This window comes from Candoia aspera, chromosome 4 (genome assembly GCF_035149785.1).
Source record: "Candoia aspera isolate rCanAsp1 chromosome 4, rCanAsp1.hap2, whole genome shotgun sequence".
Classification (NCBI taxonomy): domain Eukaryota; kingdom Metazoa; phylum Chordata; class Lepidosauria; order Squamata; family Boidae; genus Candoia; species Candoia aspera.
Genome location: NC_086156.1, coordinates 18392320 through 18417649, shown reverse-complemented (window position 1 = coordinate 18417649; position 25330 = coordinate 18392320). Strand labels below are relative to the sequence as shown.

Genomic DNA, 25330 nt, shown 5'->3' with positions numbered 1-25330 from the left:
GGGTGTTGTGCTGGATCAGACACTAAGTTAAACAGATCTGGATTAGAAGTTGCCCACTCCTGGTGCCATGCTGTTTCAATGTCAAAGTCTTCTCTGACTAATTGCTGTCTGAGTTTCCATGGCGGGTTCCGAGATTTAAGTCTAAATATTTGATCATGGCAGTCTTCATGTATAGATAGTAGCTGGTTTGCCTCACATTTCTGCCACTCCCTTTTTAAAGCTAGTTGTCTTCTAAGGTGTGGAGGTGGGATGTTAGATAATACTGGTAGCCATTCAGGCGGCGTCGATTTAATGGTTCCTGATATTAGCCTCATAGTGTGGTTAAGCTGGGTGTCCACTGCTTTTGTGTGAGCAAGGTTTGGCCATACAGAGCTACAATACTCAGCTGCCAAATATGCCAGAGCAAGAGCTAATGTCCTAAGAACTGTAGCACTTGCTCCCCAGCTAGTCCCAGAGAGTTTGTGTAGAATATTGTTCCTCGTTTTTATTTTATCTGTAGTTTTTCTTAGGTGTTCCCTATAGGTTAATGTTATGAGTACGGATGGTGAGCAGGAGGGGCCCTATCCAGGGGGGAAAATGCATGTGTAGTCTAGAGGCTTTGAACTGTCCTTCAAAGAAACTCAGAGCAGACCCACCTTGGGTTTTGGGGTTTATCTGTCTGGGTTTCCCACGGTCCTTCAGTTTGGTAGGATGTTCTGTCTACTACTGTCTAATTTCTTGTCTCAGTGTGGTTTTTTGCTTAAGTCAGGACAGTTAAGGACCAATCAAGAGTCACTCCTAAATACTTTGGGTTGTGACTGAACTTCAGCAGCTGATTCCTAAATTCCACTTTTGGTGTATAATTGGCTTGTCTGTTGTTCAAGTGAAAACAAGCGACCTCAGTTTTGTTGATTGCTGGGTTTTAATCTCCAAGTTTCAAAAACCTTATCCATTTCCTTTAAATCATTTTCGAGAGCTTTTTCAGAGGTACTGTAGTCTTCAGATTGTTTAACCAGTGCAATATCATCGGCGTGTATAAACTTTTTTGCAACAGTGCTTGGTAAATCTGATGTGTAAATATTAAAGAGTAGAGGGGCCAGCACAGAACCTTGTGGCAAACCATCATTTAACCTATACTTCTGGCTGATTTGGCCATCCAGATGCACTTCGATGTATCTGTTTGAGAGCATGTTGTTTAGTAGGGTAGCTGTTTTCTTACAGGGTGCAATGCATAAGAATTTTATCATCCCTTCTCTCCACACTGTGTCAAAGGCCGATGACAGATCAATAAACACGGCGACAGATTTTTTTCTCCGTTGGAATCCATTTTCTATGTGGGAGGTTAGTGATAGTACCTGGTCACAGCAGCTTCTTTTTGATCTAAATCCAGCCTGTTCTATAGGTATGTGTTCCTCAACCAGAGGTTTAATTCTGTTTAAAATAAATCTCTCTAGCAGTTTGTAAGAGATGCTCAAGAGCGCTATAGGTCTGCAATCTGAAAATTCATCCTGATGATCGGTACATATGAAAGGGGAGACATGTGTCTTTGAATGATTCCTAAATAATCCATATTGATGTCATTCCCTTGCTTCCCAGCTACAAGTGGATAATGTAGACTTTAAATTATCTTGCTATAAAAAGATTATGAATCACTTCTTTTGCAAAACTCAGTAGCTAAACAAAGTCTAGGTTTTGTTTTATACTTTCTAAGCTAGTGTTTTTTTTCAGACTGTGTTTCTAAGAGCCTTAGGAAGCCCCAGAAAATTCCCTGCCCTTTCAGATAGTCCTCAATGACCACAATTGGGACCAGAATTTCAGTTGCTAAGTGAAACATTCATTAAGTGAATCTGACCGGATTTTATGATCTTTTGTGTGGCGGCCGTTAAGCAAATCATAGCAGGCGTTAAGTGAACCACATAGTCATTAAGCAAATCACACAGTTCCCCTTTGATTTTGCTTGCCAGAAGCTGGTCAAGAAGGTCAAAAATGGTGATCATGTGACCATGGGATGCTGCGATGGTCATAAATGTGAACTGGTTGCCAAGTGCCCAAATAGTGATCATGTGACTACAGGGACACTGTGATTGTCATAAGTATGAGGACCAGTCATAAGTAATTTTTTTCCAGTATGGTCGTAAATCTGAACCATCAGTAAATGAGTGGTTGTTAAGTGAGGACTAGCTGTATCATTGGCTGCATTCTAGGGCAGACTTCCTCAATCCTGTATCCTTCAAATGTACTAGATTTGCAGCTCTCAGAACTTCCATTCTTTCTCCTGGTATCTCAGAACCTTAAAAATCTTGCCCCACCATGACGTATGGTTGAGGGGTGTCTTGAGAATCCTTAAAAATAATAAGTCTGGCTCTGGGATCTGTGTAATTTTCTACAATGCCCCTTGTCCAGCTTTGGAGTAAAACACTGCAGGTAATGTATTAAATAGTTACCATAAGGGATCTACAGCCAGCCATCTATGGATGGCACTGATTGGAATACTGCTGTGGTTCAGTGCTTGCTAAGGACTGTCCTCCCCATATTTGTGGGCTCTCTCTCAGGAGGGGGGTTACTAGAGGGCACCTAACCATGCAAACCCATTTAAAGAGAAATAGGATTTTGATTTAGGGGATAGATGTTGTCATTGGCTTCTTTTCTTGGCCTCTTCTCCCCCTTAAAATATTTATACACATCCTTATCATCACAAAGTCCATGGGGGCAGGAGCTGTCATTTTTCTACTCAGTAAACAATTTCCCAGAGGAGTAGCTGGTTTAGAGGAGCTGGCCCACATTCCCAGCTTTCTGTGCCTGTTATTGTGATGACACAGAATATAGGCATGCATTTTAAATGCTGAAGCTAGAAGATAGGGCTAAAATTATTCGGCTTCATAATAGGGAAAACTAGGTTTCTAGGTTATTTCAGGGAAAAAGATATACAGCAGTCCAAGAATAGAGCAATGTATGGAGTCTTCCCTTTCTCTTTTATTCAGCCTGCCTTGATCATATTCTGCAAGGAAGCACTGGGGTTCTCAGATGTTCATTACAACTTCCTATATCCCCAGCTAGGTCAACAGTTCAGGGATGATGGAAACTGCAGGCCAAACACATCTGGGAATCCAAGATAAAGGAAGGTTTCCTGGTGCTTTGAAATTTGCCTTTGATAAGCAAGCTATTTTAGGGATCATAGTCTGTGCCAAAATTTGTTTGGGTAAAGATACATACATAAATGTATATTTACTCAGATAATAGCACAAATAATATACTTTGAATGCCATCTTGTTGAATTTTGTAATAAAGAAAATAAAGGTCTGTAGCATCTGAAGAATAATTTTCTGCCTTATTTATTTCCCTGCAGCCTGAGATCATTAACTGAAATTCTTCTTCCGATGCTCCAGCTTTCAGAGGTTAGATGATGACTGATGGCAGAGCCCTTTTTATGATGGTACTCCAGGTGGGATATCTCCTCCCCAAACATATTATCATATTCATTTAGGCTCCAGGCAAGTTTGCATTATCTTTTGAAGTAATAGACTTACATTGCTGTATATGCAAATGGTTTCTGTTTCTGACCTCAGCTGCCTTAAACTGTTTTAACTGCTTGTAAAGTATTTTGGAGACAGTTTGACTGAAATAAAGCAAACACATAAATGAATAGACAGGCCATAGTTCAGTGTGAATCCTTTGAGTATGGGAAATTAAATGCTTTACATTTCTAATTAAATAGCAAAGCTGGGAAAACAAACAAGCTGCATGACCAGGAAATTTGTTAAGATAGTTATAAGAGGCCAACTACCTTCCTTCTTTGCTCACAACCTCATCAATCTCTCATCTGTTTTATACATCATTTTCCTTTTTCACATCCTAGTTATCTCCTTCCTGACCAAGATATTTTATCAGTGAACTCACCAGAAATCATTTTCCAGATTCAACCTTGTCCAAGCATTATGGTTACAGCTCAAAGGGTAACTTTAAAGACTATTTTATGCCAGGTACCTTTGAAAGTGATGCTATTTGTCTGATCCTGTAAATTAGGAAGAAGAAAAGTCTTAACCATACAGAATTTTAGTTTGGTTTTCTAAACAGAAATTCACTCCAGTTACATGGATTGCAAGTTGCAAAACTAGAGCACAGTATGTATTTAAAGTGCCTTTAACCTAAAGATGGACCTTTTAATATGCTGTATCAATTTTAATGTGACCTTTAATGCAATTATTTGATGCAATTATTAATGACAGTGTTATTTTGTAGCCTAGAATATTGTCATTTTATGGCAGATTTGTTTTGTTATTCTCATGCGTAGGGAGATTTTTTTTCCCCTCTGAACACAAAGGCAGAGAATTAGTAGTGGTGGGGGAGCAATGGTGGTGGAGGAATCTTTCAATTTCAGCTTTTCAAGTTTTCTTACGTTTAAACTTATTTTGTCCCATATCTGCTTTAATTTTTTTTAATCCACACAAATTATGAACATATTTGTTCATATTTTAGCATCATTCCTTTCGACAGTTTCACACTGTATATTCTGAGATCTTGTGAGACTTGGACACAGCCCCAAAGGTTGTTGGTCCCTAGTTTGACATGATGAAGACGATTCCCTACTTTAGAGGTTCCAACCCAGTAGAATCAGCTATCCATCTGTAACTGTTGCTCTGAACCAAGGAAATAACATTCCTACTTACAATTTTTATTAGCTTTTACTTTTTCTTCCTGAAAGGAAAGAACACAGCTGCCCTTCAGGAATTCTCTGAAGAGAGACTGTCCTGTGGCCTAAAGAAAAACAATGCTATCCAAGGATGTGACACTAACATTTGAGAAACCAGACTTTCTGGTTGATATTGATATTTGGTCTAGTGGTTAAGGCAATGGGCTAGAAACCAGGAGGCTGTGAGTTCTAGTCCCTCCTCAGGCATGAAAGCCAGCTGGGTGACCTTGGGCCAGTCATTCTCTCTCAGCCCAATGCACCTCACAGGGTTGTTGTTGTAGGGAAAAGAGGAGGCAGAAGGAGTATTAGGTATGTTTGCCGCCTTGAGTTATTTATAAAAATAATAAAGGTGGGATAGAAAATAAATAAAAATAAAAATAAATATTTGCTAATGGGAGAGGTTGTTATTGATAGGTTTAATTGGGCTCCTGTCAACAATGTTTCTCAGTTTTTGACTGGCATTTCAAAATAAAAAATTAAAGTTCCATTAATAAAATTAATAAAAAATTAAGAGCAATACAATTTTAAAAACTCAAGACTCCTAAATTGCACTGTCCAGAAAAATTCATCTACGAATCATTTGAATATGTAATCTGAAAGAATTGGTTCAAGTTTAATAGTATATTCTCAGATGTCTGCCAGAATGCATGCTATGTATTCTGTCTCTCTGGCAATTGATTGTTTTGTTTATGATAGCCAAGCAGAACTTTTGAAAAGTTTACTGGCATCTTTGCTTATGCCCATTCATAAGGAGGCACTGTGAAGGATGAAGATAACAGCTAAAGAAGCTAAGATGGGAGCACTTCCTGTGTTCAAGGAAGCTGAGAAAAATATTCATTTGATTGCCTGGTTTCCTAGCAACTAAGAATTTGGGACAGGTGACTGGCTGAGGGAGGATATGAGTTTGCTTGGCTCTTCCCTTAGAAGTGTTTTTCTTGCTTCAAAGTGCTATTTGTGCAAATTGCAAATGGCTATTTCAATTTTTGCCTGGTGGCATAGGAAATACTAGAGCAGTTTTTCAAACTTGGCAACTTTAAGTTATGTGGATTTCAACTTCTAGAACTTGCTGGCTGGGGAATTCTGGGAGTTGGAGTCCACACAGCGTAAAGTCACTGAGGTTGAGAAAGACTGTCTTGGACTATGATGATGCCTACACTTGGAATGCTTCTTTCATTTTTCTGAACCAGCAGGCCCCTATTCTGTCAGTATATTCAGGGCCCCCAAATGGTTCCATGGCCGAATACATTTGGAAATACTGCCCTTGGTTATGAGAATAAACACATTCTGTTGAATTTAGCAAGCACAGACCTGGTTTGCATATTGCACTAAGCTATTGTCTTTAACCATGGTTTATGGAATAAACCACAATCCACTGGCCACTTACAGCATGATTTTCAAACCACAATAGCTACATTAGCACGACATATTAAGTCCAAACCAAACAAATTACATTATGGATTAGCAAGAGGTGGGAATTCCAGCCTTGGTGTTGGCTGGAAGGGACAAAGTTAGTTTGTTCTGGTTGGCAGTTTGTTCGTATTTCTACTCTTTAAGACAGAAAAACACCTTTTATCCCTACAGTTGAGAATAGACCCAAGTCCCTATATGAAGTTTAACTCTGTAAGAAACAATCAGTTCTATCAACAATCTGCATGAGCCACACCTGGTTGCTTCTGAGTCCTTCCTTCCTTCCTTCCTTCCTTCCTTCCTTCCTTCCTTCCGATTTCCTTGTCCGTATCATTACATCAGCTCATGTCTCCTGAATACTGGTGCAACTGTTTAATGATAGTGTGCAACCATTTTAATTTGTGCATTGTAGAGGGATAGAAAACAAACTCGCTCTCCTACAATTGTGCTATTGCAGAGCTTGGCACATTTTCCGACCATTTATAGTCACTCATGGACACAAAATCACTTCTGACATTTGAATTGCTCAGCCTTGCATGAAAATTACCCATAATGTGGCTGACATTTGGTTTGGTCACTCGATATACATCTACACTACAGATCAAAAGTGGTTCAACATTCATTTCCTTTTCCAAAGGAATTTGGGGAAGGGTTTCTTTGATAAATGTTCCTGAACCTGATCATGAAATGAAAAATAAATTTTAAAATAGAAAAAGATGAGGAATGGTAGTAACAGATATAATAAAGAGTGGATCAAAATATTCAGGGCAATGGGAGAAGGGATGTGGGCATTTGCCCAACAGCTGAGCCCTTCTCTCTTCTGCAGTTTTGGAAACTGTAACAGAGGTGGCAGTGAGAAAAATTATGGGATGCCTAGGAGAAAACAGGGGCTTAGTTTAGGGACAGAGGTGTCCACAAAGGGATCAAAAAAAGGCAAGATGGCTGCTGTGACTGCCCAATTGAAGCCCCTCCTCTTTTTTTATGTACAATGATGCATGGAAAAAACAGGGTTTCAATTACATGGTTGCATCCTGACTTTTTTTTTATCCCCACACCTGCAACACTCCGATCCCAGACTAATTCCCTGTTTTCTCAAAGGTATCCTTCCCCTGCCTGGGGAGGAACTAAAGCCCCTCCAGGGGCCAAAGAAATGGGCAAATATAAAAGAGAAGAGGCCCTCGAGAAACACGTAGGAGGTCTTCACATTGTACTATCCATGGCCAGAAAAAAATTATAGAAATTTTTTTAAAAAAAGAACCTGATTATCACCAGTTTAGAGTGATAACTCTATTCTACCTACCGTAGTCTATTATCAACAACGCTTCTCACACTCAAGCAGGCTGGCCATTTCCTACAATGGTGTAGCAAAAGCAGCAAGCCATGAAGCCGCTGCCATACTGTGATGGCAAGAGAACCTTCCATTCTATTTCGCAGATGAAAATGGGCACACCCTTGTGTGCTTGTAACAAACATGTCGTTACACCAAAGTTTTCTTGCTTGAGCAACTCCATCTTTTTCTCACACGCTGGTAAAGGCTTTTCTTTTCTTTAGATATTGATTTCTTTTACAAGCAGTGAATCCTGAGCTGATTTAAAAGCGAAGAGGCTTGATTGGTTAAAGACGTATACTAGAAAAATGTAATGGGGCCTTATAAAGTGTTACTCACGGTTCAAAATGAGCTTCAGCAGCAACTGCCAACCAAGTGGCTCTTATTCTCTTCTGTTTGTAAGAGATAAGTGGAATTGCAATTGACTTTCCATATTTTTTTGGGGGGGGATATTGGTATTGCACTGTTTTCTGTATGGACATCCCACCACATTCTATCCCTAGATTAGCATTAAAATGCATCTCCTGCTATAGCTCCAGTGTACGGATGCCATAATATAATATTACAATGTTTTTCTGTTGTTATGCTCTGTTTCTATAAAACTGCATTAAATAATGCTCCTGCCTTCCTGCCTTCCTGCCTTCCTTTTTTTTTTAAATCACCCCAAGTTATAATATGGTTAACTGTAGGGGTTACCATTAATTAGTTTTTAAAAGGTTCAAAACGTTAAAAAGATTACAGCATTTATGATGTTAACAATGCTACATTATTCTTCTACGTCCTGGAAATCGGTCTCATTGCGGATTAACATAGATTAAAAAGATGGTGTCAGAAGTGACTTCCATCACAAAGATTGTAATGGCTGTGTGCTGAATTGTGACAACTCGTTTTCCTGATGTGTCATTTCTGCCATGGTAAAAAGATGGAAAGGCAGAAAAACAGCCTTCTATTCCTGTAGAAATTGTGGTATTCTTTTGCTGAGCTGAATAGGGGGCTGACTTTTTGTGATCTGATGAAAGGCAGAAGGAAGATTGACAACATGCAGGATGATAGTGATTAGATAGTTGTGTTATCTAAGTGCTCAGTACATGAACAAAGCAGGGCACATTAATCACCTAATGTGGGAGCACCACCTACAGCTATACAGGTAGTCCTTGTTTAGCGACCACAACTGAGACCAGAATTTTGGTTGCTAAGTGAAGTGGGCATTAAGCAAATCCAACCCAATGTTACAATCCTTTTTGCAGCAGTCATTAAGTGAATCACTGTGGTTGTTAAGCAAATCACATGGTTCCCCATTGATTTTGCTTGCCAGAAGCCAGCAAGGAAGGTTAAAAATGGCAATCACATGATCACGGGATGCTGCAATGGTCATAAATGCGAACCAGCTGCCAAGTGCCCAAATCATGATCATGTGACCACGGGGATGCTGTGATGGTCATAAGTCTGAGCACTGGTTATAAATCGGTTTTTTCAGCACCATCGTAAGTCTGAACCATCATTAAACAAGTGGTCATTAAGTGAGGACTACCTTAAGTGTATGCGGTGGCAAGGGTATACAGCAGGGTTTCTCAACCAGGGTTCTATGGAGCCCTAGCATTGCGCGAGAGGTCACTAGGGGTTCCCTGAGAGAGATCGTAAGTGATTTGAAAAATTATTTCAGATTCAGGCAACTTCACATTAAAGAGGTAAGTTTCATTATTTATTTTTAGCTTAAGAACACTGTTAGTGCATATCTACAGGCCTACCCATGAAACCAATATAATAATTTTGTAACTTTTGGCCTATATTTGAGCCTGAATGTGCAGGGGTTTCCTGAGGCCTGAAAAATATTTCAAGGGTTCCTCCAGGGTCAGAAGGTTGAGAAAGGCTGGTTTACAGTATATAGGACTGGAGTTCATATGGGCATATTTATATACATTACATGTACACTACAGACAAAATATGCATTTGCCCCTTTTTCCCAGTGATGACCCAAGTGGCTTTTTATTTATTTATTTATTTTTAATGTACCAAGACCAGGGGTATCTCCAGGGTGTGGTCAAAAAGGTCAGGATGGCAGCCACAATAATGTGATTGAAGCTTTTCTTGTTTTTTTTTTTACATACAATACATGTGTGGTGCACATAAAAACAGGCAGATCTTTGATTGTCCCATCATGGCTGCCATCCTGATTTTTTTGACTACACCCTGTGGAGCCCCTGATGAAGACCATAAAAATGGTGGTTACTTTTCAGATGGTGGTGTTGTGGGGGTGGGCTTTGCAAGAATTTCCTTACAGAGCCAAGCAATGGGTAGGCACAATCTTTTCTTCTCCAAATGCCCCATTCAGGAAGGCATTATGGGGCAAAAAGGAGGCCACCAGAGCAAAGCCAACTGCAGAGGGGAACTGAGTCAAGGCAGGACTGAGAAGAGTGATCCACAGGAAGTCAGAACTAGGAACTGAGAGTTAAAGCCGAGTAGTAAGACTTGAGGGGGGAAGAGAAAAATATTTGGTTTCTCTAAACTTTTCAATACCGTCTTCCACCCATCCAGCTTCCGGTAAGGGAAAGCAAGATGGCATCTATCAGGCAATTCAGGTTTATTCTCACACTGAAAGTTAGCGCTTCCCAATGAAATGGGGGGGGGTAGTTTCACCCCCTTTGCCTCTAAATCCTCCAAATTAACAAGAATATATTTTATCTTTTTTTATTACTCTAGTGCAATGTTTCTCAACCTTGTCAACTTTAAGCTGTGTGGACTTCAGCTCCCAGAATTCCCTAGGTTGCCAAGGTTGAGAAACACTGCTCTAGAGCATTTCCTTTTTCACATTGCCCTGTCAATCACTGTGTGTTTAAATGCAAAGCAGATGCAGATGTGAGACACGTGTTTTTTTTTATGTTATGTATTCATGAACTGAGGAGGTTCCGCCTATCAGATTTGATTGTCAGTACTGTCCAAGTAAATCAGAATTTTCTTTTAGAGTTGTTCACCAAATTAATTGGAAACAAAGAGGTTTCTTTTTTTAAAAAAATTAATTCAAGAGAGGAACAATTCATCGCTATACCATTTTAATGACAAACAGTTTTGACATGGAAATCTTGTTTGAGTAATAACGTGCTTTCTATTTGTTGGCACCGCAGTCTCTTTTTAACCTCTTTTTTCAAAGTAAAAAAAAAAGTTCTCTTTTGAAAGCCCCCTGCTGAATTGCTGGCCTTGAGATGAACCACTACAATGTCTCCATAAAGGAGAATGGGTGTCTCTTTCATCTTTTTTTTCCTTGTCTTTTTTTCTTTCTTGCAGTGCATACCAATTAAAGGCCTTGGATTTGTACTTGGAGCCTACTCATGCATTTGTAAGGCTGGATTCTATAATCCCAAAATATTTTCAATGAACATCTTTCACAGTAAGTGCCTTCGCTTGAGTCTGCAAGAGAGAACACATTAATAATGTAAGATTCCTTTTTATCTTTGTCAGGGTTATGCAATGGGTTAGCCCAACATTCTGCAACTCAGGAATTATATAATCACTTAAGGAATTTTAGGCCTGTAGTTTGTTATCTGTGATGCTCTGTAAAATGCATCTACTTTTATGTGTATTTCATTTGTAAAAGTTTTGCTCCTGGGCTGTTACAGTTTTCAGAACCTATGTAAGGGCAGCAGCTATTTAAAAGTGCGTATTAGTTTCCTTTTTTGGTTACTTTTAATTCTTCCTCCGGCTGAGGAATTCTGGGAGTTGAAGTCCACTCATCTTAAAGTTGACGAGGTTGAGAAACACTGCTCTATATAACTCAGCTGTATGAAAGGTTTAAAGGTGTTTTCAGTCTACAGTCTATAGAAATTACAGCCTGTGTGCCCAAATTCATGGGACGTCTAGCTCTGCTGTCAAAAGTATAAACTTTCCCTCTCTTGTATGTTTCCCTGAAAAGGGAAGTTTGCTCATCCTCCCTTGGGCTAGTACAATGAATAATTTAATCAGATCAGACAGTCATGAGTGGTGTACAGAATTAAATATAGCAAGAAGCTTTCTTGCACTGTTTTCGTATTTGTATGTAAGCTATGCCCGGCTTACTCTCAGAGGCATCCACAGCAATGGTTACCAGCTTCAGAATTGTGTGGGCCCTCCTCCTTTTGAAGGTGTGTACCTTAAAATGGGGATGGGCTGCACTCACTTGGTCATCCCTCCACTTTAAAGCCAGTGGCTGCTGTTAAGAATGCCCCTGTTTATTCCTGTGATACATAATTCCACCCTATAAAAAGTTGCCTTGCAGCCATGTTTTGGCTTGCAGTGGTGCCATTAGTACCCCTGGCTCCTGATGTCTCTGGGATCCGTGTCCCTAAATCCTATGATAGTTTGTCTCTCCAAGCAAATGTTTCTCCTTTGTGATTATGCACAAGAAACACCGATCCTGGTAGTTGTTTAGAGAGCATATCACATACAGAAGCACAAATCTGCTGTTATAAATAATACATGTGTCTGTTTACAAATAAATATGAATACAATATCACACATGTTAGATATCTGGGTCTACCACACCTGGACCACCAACATCCAGACAGCCACTTCTTAGAGTTTCTCTTTGCTCCATCTAGTGGTCATTTGGATTCTTACAACCAAATGATTGTGGTCTCTTATTAGAGGAAGGAGCACTGAAAAATCTTGGAGGGATGGCAGAGACATGGTTTTCCCTCCAGACCTCCTTCCTCCAATAAGCTGATGTAACATGTGCCTGAGAATGCTCAACACAAAGGTTCTGCTCTGACAATCAACATGGAATAATGGCCAATGGCGATGGCATGGGAGTGCAGAGAAGAGTGCAAGAAGAATTGACAGGGAAGAGGGCACAAGAGAGGGAGATGGGATCAAATCCACCCTCTTGGTTCCAGTTAGCCCCTCTGTCCTTACAAAAATGAAAGTGCCAAGCAATACTTCTAATAATGTGGGCAGAATAATTATAGAAAAAATTAGTAAATTAGTGAGCAAATGAAATTAGAAATGAGTTGGCAATCTGTTGTGATGGTCCCAGTACCAGGATCTAACTTAAGGAATTCTCCAGTCAACTCATTAGAAGCTTAAAGAATCCATTTATTAAAATCCGATTACTCAAGACAGTTGCAAAGCTCTGAATAACATTTTAGCGCCAAAAAATTCGAAGTAATTCATCCCCTGTGACATCATCCCTCCTCCCTGTCTTCAAGCTCTTTCTCACTCCTGATCTCCCCCTCCCAGCTCCTTAGACTCCAGGTGTCTTATCAGCCCGTCCTTGGCTCTAATGGTTTGTGAAGGAATGTAGCATTCTCTCTTTGTGCAAAGCTGAAAAGCTGCAAAGCTGACACAGGTTTGCTCTCCCTTGGCTGATGCATGTATCAGGCTGAAACGTGTAGCAGTGCTTTATGGCAGGCGAGCAAAAAGGGAGCGTGACATCTGTACATGAACTTAAAATTTAAAATGTGTATAAATACACAAACCAAATCAGATTTAGCCCTTTTAGACTTGCTTCCTTCAAAACACAGATCCTAAAGCTAGCATGTACAGTGACAATTAATAAAAGTCCAAAGCAAGCATTAAATACATGCTGGCACATATGTACTCACTTGCAAGTACACTGCACAGGACTTGCATAGATTGTGGCTTCTTCTGAGGAGCTGGAATTTTTTGATCAGGCGCTCAGCCTGCCAAACTGAATATATGTATCCTTTCAGAAGCAAAGGGTAAGATAGCTCATATCAATTGTCAAATTATGAAAGAAAAAGCCACAGGTCTGAAGCTGGTAATGTGCCCTGTCACCTCTCCTGCTACATGAAACAGAAATACAAGGCTACTAACTCTAGAGGTCCAAGCACGGTTACCATTGAAAGGAATGCAAGTTCAGGCTTTTATAGTATAGTGACATTAAGTCATGATCTGAAGAGCTGTTTTGCAAAGCCTGAGGAGAAGAAAGATGGATCTGGACAGAATGAAAAGAGCGCAAAATGCTCCTACAGGAGAAAATATGGTGGAGCCAAAGAAGGTTGGGGGTAGGGGAATATTGGAGATGAGCAATGCAATTTGATTCAGAAGTTAGCCCCCACTGTTTTCAGTGGGATTTAGCAAAACATTTAGGACTGAGACCAGGAGTGAATCGTGCTTATTTGCTAATTGGGCAGCTTTTCTTAATTACAGCTTTAAGTCAGTCCCCAGGTGATTCAGTTGAAAAAGTGGGTTAGATGTGCTGTTTTCTAAAAACATGCATTTTACATTTCTACTTTGGTTCAGAAAGCTGAAATAGTAGAGATTTGTTTTTGCAACCTCCAATGCTCTGTGAAATTTCCTTAGCACATTAGTTTGAAAAAAGATTGTTTATCTAACTGCCAGCTCTGCAAACCCAGCAAGGAATCTGAAAGTCAAGCTGTGTTCTTGCTTGCTCACCATCATTAATAATCAAGAGTTTGCCGGCCAAATGCCTCTACCACTTAAAAGTTCGCCATCCTTCTGCTTTCTGTGAGGCTGCACAGTTGTAGGTCGAGGCAGAACCGGGAGGTAAAGTGGGTTGCCGAGATGGCAGGGCAGATGGGATTGTGTTTGCAATTCTGTTTCTCAGGCTCATGCCCAAAAATAGACAAGTTGTTGTTAATTTTTTGGAACTGCCACTGAAGGCAAACCAGTCCCAGCTGGGGGAAAATGAAGAACTGCCCTGCCCCAGAAACTTTCAGAGGAACCTTGGAGGAAATGGCTTAAGACCTTTAAAGGGTATTTGCAAGCGACACAGATGTTAGCAGGGAGCTTTCAAAATCAGGTATTTCTTACAGGGCGAGGAACCAGGAGTGAAAAGCAGGTAATCTGGATCATGAGCAAGTACTTGGAGCATTAGCTTTATAAGCCAATGGCAAGCTGTTCCAGGCTAAAGAGGTCTCCCAAAGTTGACATGAGCATATTATTCAGAAGTCATGATTATATACCTTCATTAACACAGATCATGACTGAGAATGTGTTGGCTGTCTTTCTGAGTGTGACTATCCTGTATGTAACCTATTGCCCCCAGGTTCCATTTTTGTGGCCCCAAGAGACCCCTTCAACTGCACTTTTTTTTTTTATCCATTCAGTCAGGTCCAGTTTTTGGAGACTGTCTGGACAAGTCCCTGCAGGTTTTCTTGGCAAGGTTTTTCAGAAGTGGTTTGCCATTGCCTCCTTCCTAGGGCTTGAGAGAATGACTGGCCCAAGGTCATCCAGCTGGCTTTGTGCCTCTGGTGGGACTAGAACTCCCAGTCTCCCAGTTTCTAGCCTGAAGCCTTCACCACTACACCACACTGGCTCTCTTCAACTGCACTACCATCTAATTAAAAAACAAAGGTCCCCAACTCCCATAAAATCAACAGAAAGAAACTCCTCAACTGACCCATGCGCATCACATGGATTTTGCATCATCACCCGCATAGCAAAGCCCTAACCTCTCCCGACCCCGTAAGTGCCTTACCCAATGGGAGATTATCTTCTCATTTTAAGGCAAGAGACTTCCTATCATTTAAATCAAGCTCAGATGTGCTCTATATGCACAAATGTGGCCATACCTACAATATGACTGAATGCAACACACTGTTATGTTCAGCTGGGGTGGAATGTGCTTTTTTAGAATTCATAACTACATTGTATGAGATGGTATGTATGATGTCTATGTGCATAATCGAGGGAAGGATGCAGGGATGGATTCTCTATTGATGTTCTTCCTTTCAAAGCCAGTTCATTAGACTATTTGAATACTCCATGTGAGCATTTAGTGGATGGCAGAAGGAGAGTGACTCCTTCCTTCCTTCCTTCTGCTATCAGCCACAAGGAAGCCTTGTTTGAAGCAGAGCCAGATATAGGGACAATCCACAATCAAAGGAAACACTGAGTCCAGCTGGTTGGACCCTTAATGGAGATCAGGCAGAAGTGCTTGATTCTTCACTATCTGTTTTATGACTGGTAGCTGGATGTATTATATTCTCTGGTCAGTGGGATGAAAAATATAAAGACTTGCCCCCTGTTCCCCGGCTTCAGAACTGAACCGTTGTCACTTTGGTAGGAAGTTGTAGATATTGTTTCTTTCACACAGATAAAATACATAGGTCCTGCCTACAGTACCTTTCAGTCCAATTGTGTTCCTTTTTTATTGACAAAATGATACTTTAATACAGTATTTTTCAACCTCAACAACTTTAAGAAGTGTGGACTTCAACTCCCAGAATTTTCAGCCAGTGTTGGCTGGGGAATTCTGGGAGTTGAAGTCCATACATCTTAAAGTTGCTGAGGTTGAGGATCACTGCTTTAGGAGATCAATTTTAACAAATCTTGCCAAATACTTGCAGAGGTCTTTTGGAAATTAGGCCAAAGGCTGCATAAAATTACACTGAGGGCTGCAGGCTTACCCAGGTATTCTTAGATTTATTTCGTCCTAATTTGGGATGCTAGAACTTGCAGCCTGCCTATGAGAAACTTCTGAATTAAAACATTAAGCAGGTTCAGAGATTACTTAATTGGATTAATCTGGTCCATTAAGCTGTCTGAACTTTTGATCAGAATAAATAGAGCTTTTCTCTGGGTCCAGCGTATATCTCTAAAAAATAAATGAATATGTAAGAACTGGTCTCTAAGGTCTGGGCTCCCCAGATGGAGAAATAGTTCACACAAGCAATTTTTCACTTCAGCTACGGATGGCTGAGTAACTCTATTTACAGTCTCTCTCAGATTTGCATAAATCCTTTTATAAATCTGTTCCATCCTTTTCCCACATAATTCTGCATTAAATACAATCCTTGCATGTAAATTCTTTTCAGACAGAAATTGTTTCTGTGTGCAAGTTTGCACACATTCCATTTTAGTATATATATTTAAGTATGTTTTTTATCATGCAACATACACTTCGTATGTTATTTGGGGCAACATCTGTATTAAAAAAATTGGGAAAGCAAGAAAACCAAATGAAGTACATTTGAACAGATATGGTTTACAAAGTTAGCTGCTGCTCTTCAAATCTGCAATATTCATATATAGTTGTCAGATGATAAACATGAACAAACATGAATAATCTAAATAATGATCTTTGACAGAGAATGTAAAATTAAAATTGGGCATACGTTTATGAAGGAAGTATGTTAGCAGAATGCTGGGAAAGCCTTTAGCCCAGGAGAGATCAGAAAAGTCACACACCAAGCATTTCTATAAAAATAATTTATTTACAGAAAGCAAAACGAAAGCAAAACATATTTAAAGGACTTAGCTCTCATTGAGAGCAAGCCTGGCTTGCTACATGCCAGCACAGAGAAAAAGAGGAAGTAAGAAACAAGTCCGGGCAGGTTCCTCCCACCAGGCGATTTGCATCAAGCACGTGAAAGGAGACTATCAAATACAACCTCTTCACCCGGCCAAAATGATTAGGTACAATAGCAGTCTTAATCGTTAGTAGGAAAACATCAACACTCCCCTTTTTACACTATAGATTAAGATGCAAACCAATCTTCTCTGACAACTTTATATGTCTTTCCATTCACATTACTTTACCATTATCTCCCCTTTGGTTTAACAGAAAGCTACCATCCTTCTCCCTGTGTACTTCCAAACCTAGGTAATTTGTCACAACTCCAAGGCTTTTTAATATGAAATGGCTTTTCATGCAGGCTTCAAAATCAAGCCTTTGTTTTTCTGTTGATGTGAACAGCAGCAAATCATCAACATAAATGCACAGATACATACAGCCTTGTTTGTCTTTCTTCATATATACACATGGATCTGCTTTTCCTTTTTCAAAACCAAAATTCAGCAGTTTTTCATCTACTTTTTGGTTCCAGGATCTAGCAGCTTGTTTTAACCCATAGATTGACTTCTGCAGTTCACAGACTAGATTCTCCCCTTTTTCATAGCCAGGGGGTTGCTGCATGTATAATCTGTGGTCTAAATCACCATAGAGAAATGCAGTTTGAATGTCATAGTGGTTAACTGACATTCCTTTCAGTGCAGCAACTTTTAACAGTAATCTAATTGATTCACCTTTAGTAACTGGTGCAAAAGTCTTGTCAAAGTCTAAATCTTTCCTTTGAGTGAACCCTTTTGCAACCAACCTTGCTTTATATTTTTGGATTTTGCCATCAGCATCCCTTTTTAGTTTGAAAACCCACCTACAACCCAGACAGCATTCATTGGGAGGTAGATTTACCAGTTTCCATGTTTTATTTTCTTTCAAGGATGCTAATTCCTGTTGCATGGCAGAATGCCAATTTTGTGCAATCTCAGGTGGTAAAGCATTCATTTGTTCTAAAGACTCAGGTTCTGTGAATATGTGAAAAGCCTTTACTGTTTCAGCCTGAAAACGTGATGGAGGAACGCCTTTATTACTCCTCTGAGATCTGCGAGGTAATACAGGGCTTAAATTTTGACTCCTATCACTTTCCTGAGAAGCATCTGTCTCATCAGACAGATCTTCAGTTTGCTTTTCTGGTTTATTGTCCTCATCAGGCAAAAGATCACCATCAGCAAGTCCTTGCTGTTCTCTTGTGGTGGTCAGTTCAACTGGAGAGCTAGAATTTAATCTCCCCCAGTTTTGTTCAGCAAAAGAAGCGCTTTTGCTAATTATCAATTTCTCTCCCACTATGAACCTGTAGCTCCTCTGGCTTTGTTCATAGCCAACAAAGATGGCTTTCTTTGTTGTGGGGCCTCCTTTCCTTCTCTGTTGTTTTGGAATATGAACCCAAGCAGTGCTACCAAACACTCTAAGATGGTTTACCTTTGGTTTCATACCATAAAACAAATGGAATGGAGTGTCCTGAATCACAGAGTTATACAATCTGTTTTGTACATAACAGGCAGTAGATATTACCTCTCCCCAATACTTAAAAGATAAATGTGAATCTTTAAGCATGCATTCCATCGCATTTTGCAAGGTTCTGCCCTTTCTTTCAGCAACACCATTTTGCTGAGGGGTGTAAGGGTTAGAAAGAATTTGTTCTATCCCCTTTTCCACTAGGAACCTTTTGAATGTGTGAGAAAGGTACTCTCCTCTATCACAATGGAGTGCAGATACAGGTCTAGGGAATTTCCTATTTGCCCATGTCACAAAACCTTTAAATTTCTCAAATGCCTCATCTTTGTGTTTTAAGATGTAGATAAATGTGTATCTTGAGAAATAATTAGTGATGGTCATTGCATACCTTGCCTGTCCAAGACTTGGAGCAAAAGGACCAATAATGTCAGAGTGTACAATTTCCAAAGGTCTAGTTGTAACTCTGTCACTGTACTTACTCACAGGAGCTTTTAGTGTTTTGCATTCTTTGCAAACTACACAGTCTAAGTATTTATCACAGGGTTTTATCTTTAGGTCAGCACACAGCTGTGGCATTTGTGCTATATACTTGAAATTAGCATGACCAAATCTCCTGTGCATCAGGTGTACACATTGGTCATGATATGGAGTGTTGCCAACTGCAGCCTTGCAGCTTGGCTTCCTTGCATTTTGCACAATGTACAAGGAGTCTTTTAACATACCAGTAGCACACAATTTCCCATTTTTTCGTATCTCACAACCATTTTTCTTAAATGTTATGATATACCCTGTTGCAGCCAATTTTGCCACAGATAAAAGGTTTGATTGTAAATTTGGCACATACAACACACCTTTTACAGTTTCTCCTAAGCAGGATAAATACAAGTCACCTTGTCCCATAATTTTGGTTACAGACCCATCAGCCAAAGATACACTTTGTCTTTCAGTTTTAGTGACACAAAAGAACTTTTACAATTACATAAATGACAACTGGCACCAGAATCTAACATCCATACATCAGAATTACCCTTCTCAGCAACCTGTGCAATTTGGGTTGTCTGAAGAGCCTTCTTCTGTGTTGCCCTTGTGTTCTTCTTCTCTGTCTTTCTACTCTTGGGTCTCATGGCACAGTCTCTTTGCAAATGTCCAGCTGAACCACAAGTGAAGCATCGTTGGCTGGCTAGTGCTGTGGCCTCAGGTTCCTTTCCCTTCTTTTCCCTCATTTTCTGGTATTGCAGCTTTCCAGAAGAGATGGGGAATCTTTCCTCTCTCTTCTCCCATTCAGCGAGTAAGCGCTGTGTAACATACAATGGGATGAGGTCTGCTTCAGGCATAGCCTCCAGGGTACAAATCAGCGTGTCCCACGTTTCATTCAGTGAGGACAGGAGGATATATGATTTTGTGAGAGGTGTAAATTCCATTCCTCTCTCCTGCAACTCAACAAACAGCTGCTGAATATAATGCAGGTGCTCAGGAAGGCTATCTCCTTCTGCAAGGTAGGCTCTGTACAGCTTTTTCCGTCAGAGTAACTTTACTCCCTGCTGTTGCCTTTACATACAAGTCTCTCAAAGCATCCCAAAGTTGCTTTGCAGACTGCATGCCTCGCACGTGGACTAGCTGATTGTCCTCAACTCCCAGGATAATGGTGGCTCTAGCCCGCTCATCCTGTCTCAGCCATTCAGCACTGGGATTTGGGGGGTTTTGCTCACCAACTGGCAGCCAAAGATTCTCTCTGCGAAGATACATCTCCATCTTCAGGGCCCAATTCAAATAGTTGGTCTCTGATAGGCGCTCCAGAGGCATCGCTGAGGGCTGGGAGGTAGCCATGGCTTCTTCCTTCTTTTGAAAGTCACCTCAGCTAGCTTCTTTGTCCTGTAGACCGGCAGTTGCTGGAAAATCTCCAGGTGGCTCCAAAGAAAATCTTCACAGGTCTTTGCTACCTGCCTTTAAATTGTGCATGAGGTGTGGAGCTGATCTCTCTTTTCTCTCTGGGTTTTACTGGGCTGTTTACTGGGCTGCTCACTGGGCCCATAACCTGTTAGCAGAATGCTGGGAAAGCCTTTAGCCCAGGAGAGATCAGAAAAGTCACACACCAAGCATTTCTATAAAAATAATTTATTTACAGAAAGCAAAACAAAAGCAAAACATATTTAAAGGACTTAGCTCTCATTGAAAGCAAGCCTGGCTTGCTACATGCCAGCACAGAGAAAAAGAGGAAGTAAGAAACAAGTCCGGGCAGGTTCCTCCCACCAGGCGATTTGCATCAAGCACGTGAAAGGAGACTATCAAATATAACCTCTTCACCTGGCCAAAATGATTAAGTACAATAGCAGTCTTAATCGTTAGTAGGAAAACATCAACAAAGTATGGGGACAGCTAACATTGTTTCAAGTAATGTTTTCGAGCAACTACTGATGAAAAAATTCCCTGTACATTATGAATAAAGGTATGGAAAAAAAATTAGAGATTTGCTCAAGCCAATAGTATAGTTAGATACTTTAATTTATGGAAGTTAGGGCAGTACTTGTTTCAAAACTGATTTGGAAGAGGTACTTTGAGCACAGCATCTATTTAAATTAACTGTACCATTTTTGTAGCTTCTGTGTGGGCCCCCCAAAAAGGCCTATCTGTTTCAATGAGTCTATTCATTAAAGCAGCTACATCTTTAATGTGACTTTTTAAAGCTGCTGTATTTTTTTCAGGATCACATGGAAATCTGAAAAAAAATGCAGCTGCTTCAAAGAAGCTGTTTTCTATTCCAAAGCAATTCTTTTAATTCTTTTTCCAAGCATGTCTGGCCCCAATGGACATAAATGTTCTTACAGCTTTCTTCCCCCTCCAGATAGTAATGTATGTTGCATCACTAACATCAAAATGTGGAAAGCCCTCTCACCTCTTGTTGCCTTTTTCCCCCCATTTAAATGAGCCCCTGCACTTGTGGCCCAAAATATAATTTGCACAACCACAGGAACTTTGATGATGATTTCTGCTCTCCAAGAGGTATCTGTGTTTTGCAAATGACTCTGTAGTTATGGTCCAGCAAATGCAAGGGTGGAACCTGCTCACCAAGAAGGCAACCAGAATGATCTTTTGCTTTTCTACTACCTGAATGTATACATTTATCTTTCCTCTTCCGTATCTGATACTTTTAGGAAAGGATGCTGAGAACCATTTTTCTAGAAGTGAGATGGCTGAGGATTTGTACACCTGCTTGCCCTGCAGGGAAGGATGTTCTGACTGTACGGATGATACTCCCTGCTATGCACAGGAGGACCAGTATTTACGGCTTGCTATCATCTCCTTCCAAACTCTCTGTATGCTGTTGGACTTTATAAGCATGCTGGTGGTCTACCGTTTTCGCAAAGCAAAGGTAAATGTGAGGACTGTTTCCATTTTTTAATCGTCCTTCCCATTCTGTTTGTCGCAGATACCTTTATCAGGGAATTCTGGGCTTTGCCAGACTGATTGTTCCAAAGGTCTGAGTAAGTACCCAAATCTGAATCAGGCTGGCTACAGAGAAGGTTATGTTAGACAGGTCAACATAGGTCTGGTTCAAGGTATTTTCACACTTCAGATCTCTGTGCTGTAGATCTGTGAACTATTTAATCCTGCATTGATCCCTGATGGCTTACACAGCAGCAGGAGACAAAGAAATTCCAGCCTATATGTGGAGTGGCTAAAATGTTGCACAGAATGTAGAGAGAGGTTTCCTAAGAGAAAGTATTGCCTTCTCCCCAGGCAGTTGCAAGGCTCAGCTCCAAATGTAGCCATCAGCTCTCTGGCTGAACATCCAGTTCCTCAGTGCAGCTTCCACTCTATCTATGTTGCATTGCATGGGGTTTGTCCATACAGAATATAGGCATTATTTTGGATTCTCCAACCCTTATCTCCAGCAGGTAAACCTGTAATGTCTTTGAAAAATCTTCTTGGGACATTTCACTTTCACATTACAGACAGTCCTTGTTTAACAACCACAATTGGGATTGGCAACTCCATAGCCAAGCATGAGGGTTGTTAAATGAGACATCACATGATTACGACAGACTTACAACCTCACTTCTGCTGCAGTCGTGAAGTGAGACATCACATTACCGCACCTTGCGATTTTACTGCCAGCTTCTCCATTGACTCTACTTGTGAGAAGCCGGCTGAGAGGTGCACAAATGGTGATCACATGACTGTGGGATGCTGTGATGGTCGTAATTGTGAGGATCAGTCGTAAAGTTACTTTTAGTGCCTTCAAATGGTCTCTAAACGGTGCAGTTGTTAAGCAAGGTCTACCTGTATGATGGCAAATCATATTACCAAATCATGCTAATAAATGGCATGGCAACAATTTTACAGCTTGGGGTAGGAAAAAAAAATCACTCAACAGCATGTGGCCCATAGGACTTAGTTTGTCCCACTGCATGGAGAAAGGAAAATTTTTGAATAATATCAGGACGTAGGCACAAACCACAGTCGGGACTAAGTCAGGAGCCAGGTATTGGGAATCAGGTCAAGAGGGCAATAAGGACCAGAGCACAAATAAAAAGACAGCATTCAGGAACAAGAATCAGAGCCAAAAAGCAACTTTGTTGTCAGGGATGCAGTATCCCCCAAAACCAGGAAAGCATCTCTGATAACTTTTCCCAAGATACCTGGCTGACTTGGCTGATCTCAAAAAGCTAAGCAGGTCAGACCTGATTTGTACTTGGATGTGAGACCACCAGGAGATCTCAGGATTATAGGCTAATTTGGAAGTTTAAAATACACCCCAGAAATCAGTGGCAAGCCACTTATGTATTGTTTTCATGAAAACGATATGGAAATGTCCCTGTAATCACTAGGAAGAGGCTTCACCTTATGCATGCATAAATATTTTTCAGGCATACAGTATATTCTCATATAATATGTTCCACAAGCCTCACTCCAAATGACAATTTGCTGGTGTGTGTGTGTGTGTGTGTTTATATATGAATTGGCCTTTAAAATAATTTTTCAGTTTATTCAATACAACCAGCAAAATCAAATGCACATAAAATACTCAAATCCAACTGCTCAAATTAATAGCTGCAATCACCTCTTTCTATAAATAGGCAAGCATTTCTATTTAGCTTTCCAAAGCAATAATTGCACAATCAACTGAATCTATCAGATTCTGTACTGGATGACTTCCTGTCAATTTCCTCAATTATGCGCCTGGCAGAAAATCTTATTGCTGGTTTTTGAACAATTTTGCTGCCTCCTTCTCAGCTCCCACCCCCATCCCCTTTGTGGCAGATCCTTGGTATTTGTCAAGATGCTGATACGTGTGCTTGCTACAGTTGTGATTTGTTACCGAGCTGGCTGCCTACATAATTCCATTCCTGAAGAAAAGCATCTGTTTAATAGCCCGGTGGTGCCTTATCAGGAGAGCTGTATTCTAACTCTCCACAATGTTACAGTCTTTTTAATGTTTGTCTTAAATAACTGACACTGTTAGGGAAATATGCATCAGCAATTATAATTTAGTCTCCCAGTGTTCAGCAGAAAAGCAAAACCAAAATGCTTTTAAGTCAGTGACCAGGCTTTGGGTCAAGAAACATGCATATTTGTGAAGGTACATCATGCATATAATATATACTTATGCAGTGAGATGGTTGCAGATGAACATTGAAATCACTTTCATAATGATGTTCATCATTTGAATGATTCTAGGATGGCAATGAATCCCGTCTTGCATGTGTGCATTTTATTGTAATTATTAAACAAAGGAAGAAGGAAATGTGTAAGGTTTGCTGGGAGGCTCCCTAGACAGAGCAGTTTCCACTGCCTGGTTAGACAGTTAGAGATAAACCTGACTGCTGCCGAAGAGGCTTCTAACAAAAGAAATGTGCTGTATATTTTGAAATATGGCTTGGGGAAAGGATATAATGAGGCATGCTTTCTCCCATGGGATGAAACATTGGCTTGACTAGTTTAGATATTGATGAGGAATTGAATGCTATTACAGAGCTGTTTCTTCTTTTACCTTTTTAAACTATAATTCCCTAATAAGCTAAAGTAAAACAATCATGGGTAAAGCAATGTCAGTGAGATCAAAGTACAGGAAACAGTAGAAGATAAATAAAGTACAAAGCCTGAAAGTGCTGAATGAAATGTCTAAGACAGCAAGGCTGGCTGGAGAATTCTGGGAGTTGAAGTCCACATGTCTTAAAGTCGCCAAGATTGAGAAACACTGGTCTAAGATATCTGAAAAAAGTAAAAGATCTTTACATGGCCCTTATTAGTTCTCAAAGTGTCACCTGGAGACCCCTGGTGGTTCCAGAGACCCTTTCAGTGGTTCCACGGAGTCAAATATTTTAACATTTCTCAGTTTTAATTTCTAATGAAGTAATACTGATAGCTATAACCCGCATAAACCAAAGCTTTTTGGGGTCCTCAGTCGTTTTTAAGAATGAAAAGGGGTCCTGGAATCAAAATGTTTGAGAACCACTGGGCTAGAAAAAAACTCTACAGCTTTTAGCCACTTGCTTGGCTTCATTTTTAAAGGCATAAGGAAAAGAGACTTCGTTATGACTTTTCTGTCTGAGTAAGTAAATATGGTAGGAGACATTTCACAAAATCCTTTAAATGCTTTCCAGCTGCTTGCTTGAATTCATTTATCTATCCAAGTATTGATGGGCAGTTTTTAGAGCTCACTTTAATGATTTCCCGGGGCCTTTCCAGAGGGCAAATAGGTTGTCCTGTGTGAATCAGGCAAGATAGTACAGATTTTATTCCAATTCTTGAATAAGGTCAATGCAGCCTTTCTCGATTTTTTTTTCCAGGCCACCCAGGCAAATGTTATATTCAATATTTAGTAGCAGACAAAGACTCTTGTGTTACGATTTTAGTTGCAAAATTTTGTTTTGTGGATACAAGGATTTAGCAGATTTTTATAGGATTGATTTGAATTAGTTATGTGAGTCTTAGAGTTAAGATTTTGGAAACCTAGGTATATTGATCATATTCAAATCAAATCAAAATCTTTATTTTGGTTATTGTCCAGCATAGCATTACACAAACAACCCAACAATTTGATTAGAATAAAGCAGTCCAAATCAGGAACACTGGGCTTGAATATGAGTTCAGTAAGATAACAAATAAGAATAGATAAGTAAGAACAAATAAGAACTGGTATTTCCACTAATACTATAACAGCTAAGACTAAAAT

General features: G+C 40.1%; 1 protein-coding gene across 1 annotated transcript in view; it reads left to right on the top strand.

Moving 5' to 3' along the window:
* Positions 1-25330, top strand: part of GPR158 (G protein-coupled receptor 158) — a 132417-nt gene that overhangs the window by 67838 nt on the left and 39249 nt on the right. Inside the window, exons 3-4 of the mRNA XM_063301920.1 lie at positions 10686-10788; positions 21306-21523. Of these exons, the coding sequence (XP_063157990.1) occupies positions 10686-10788; positions 21306-21523 (321 nt within the window). The remainder of the gene's footprint in view (positions 1-10685; positions 10789-21305; positions 21524-25330) is intronic.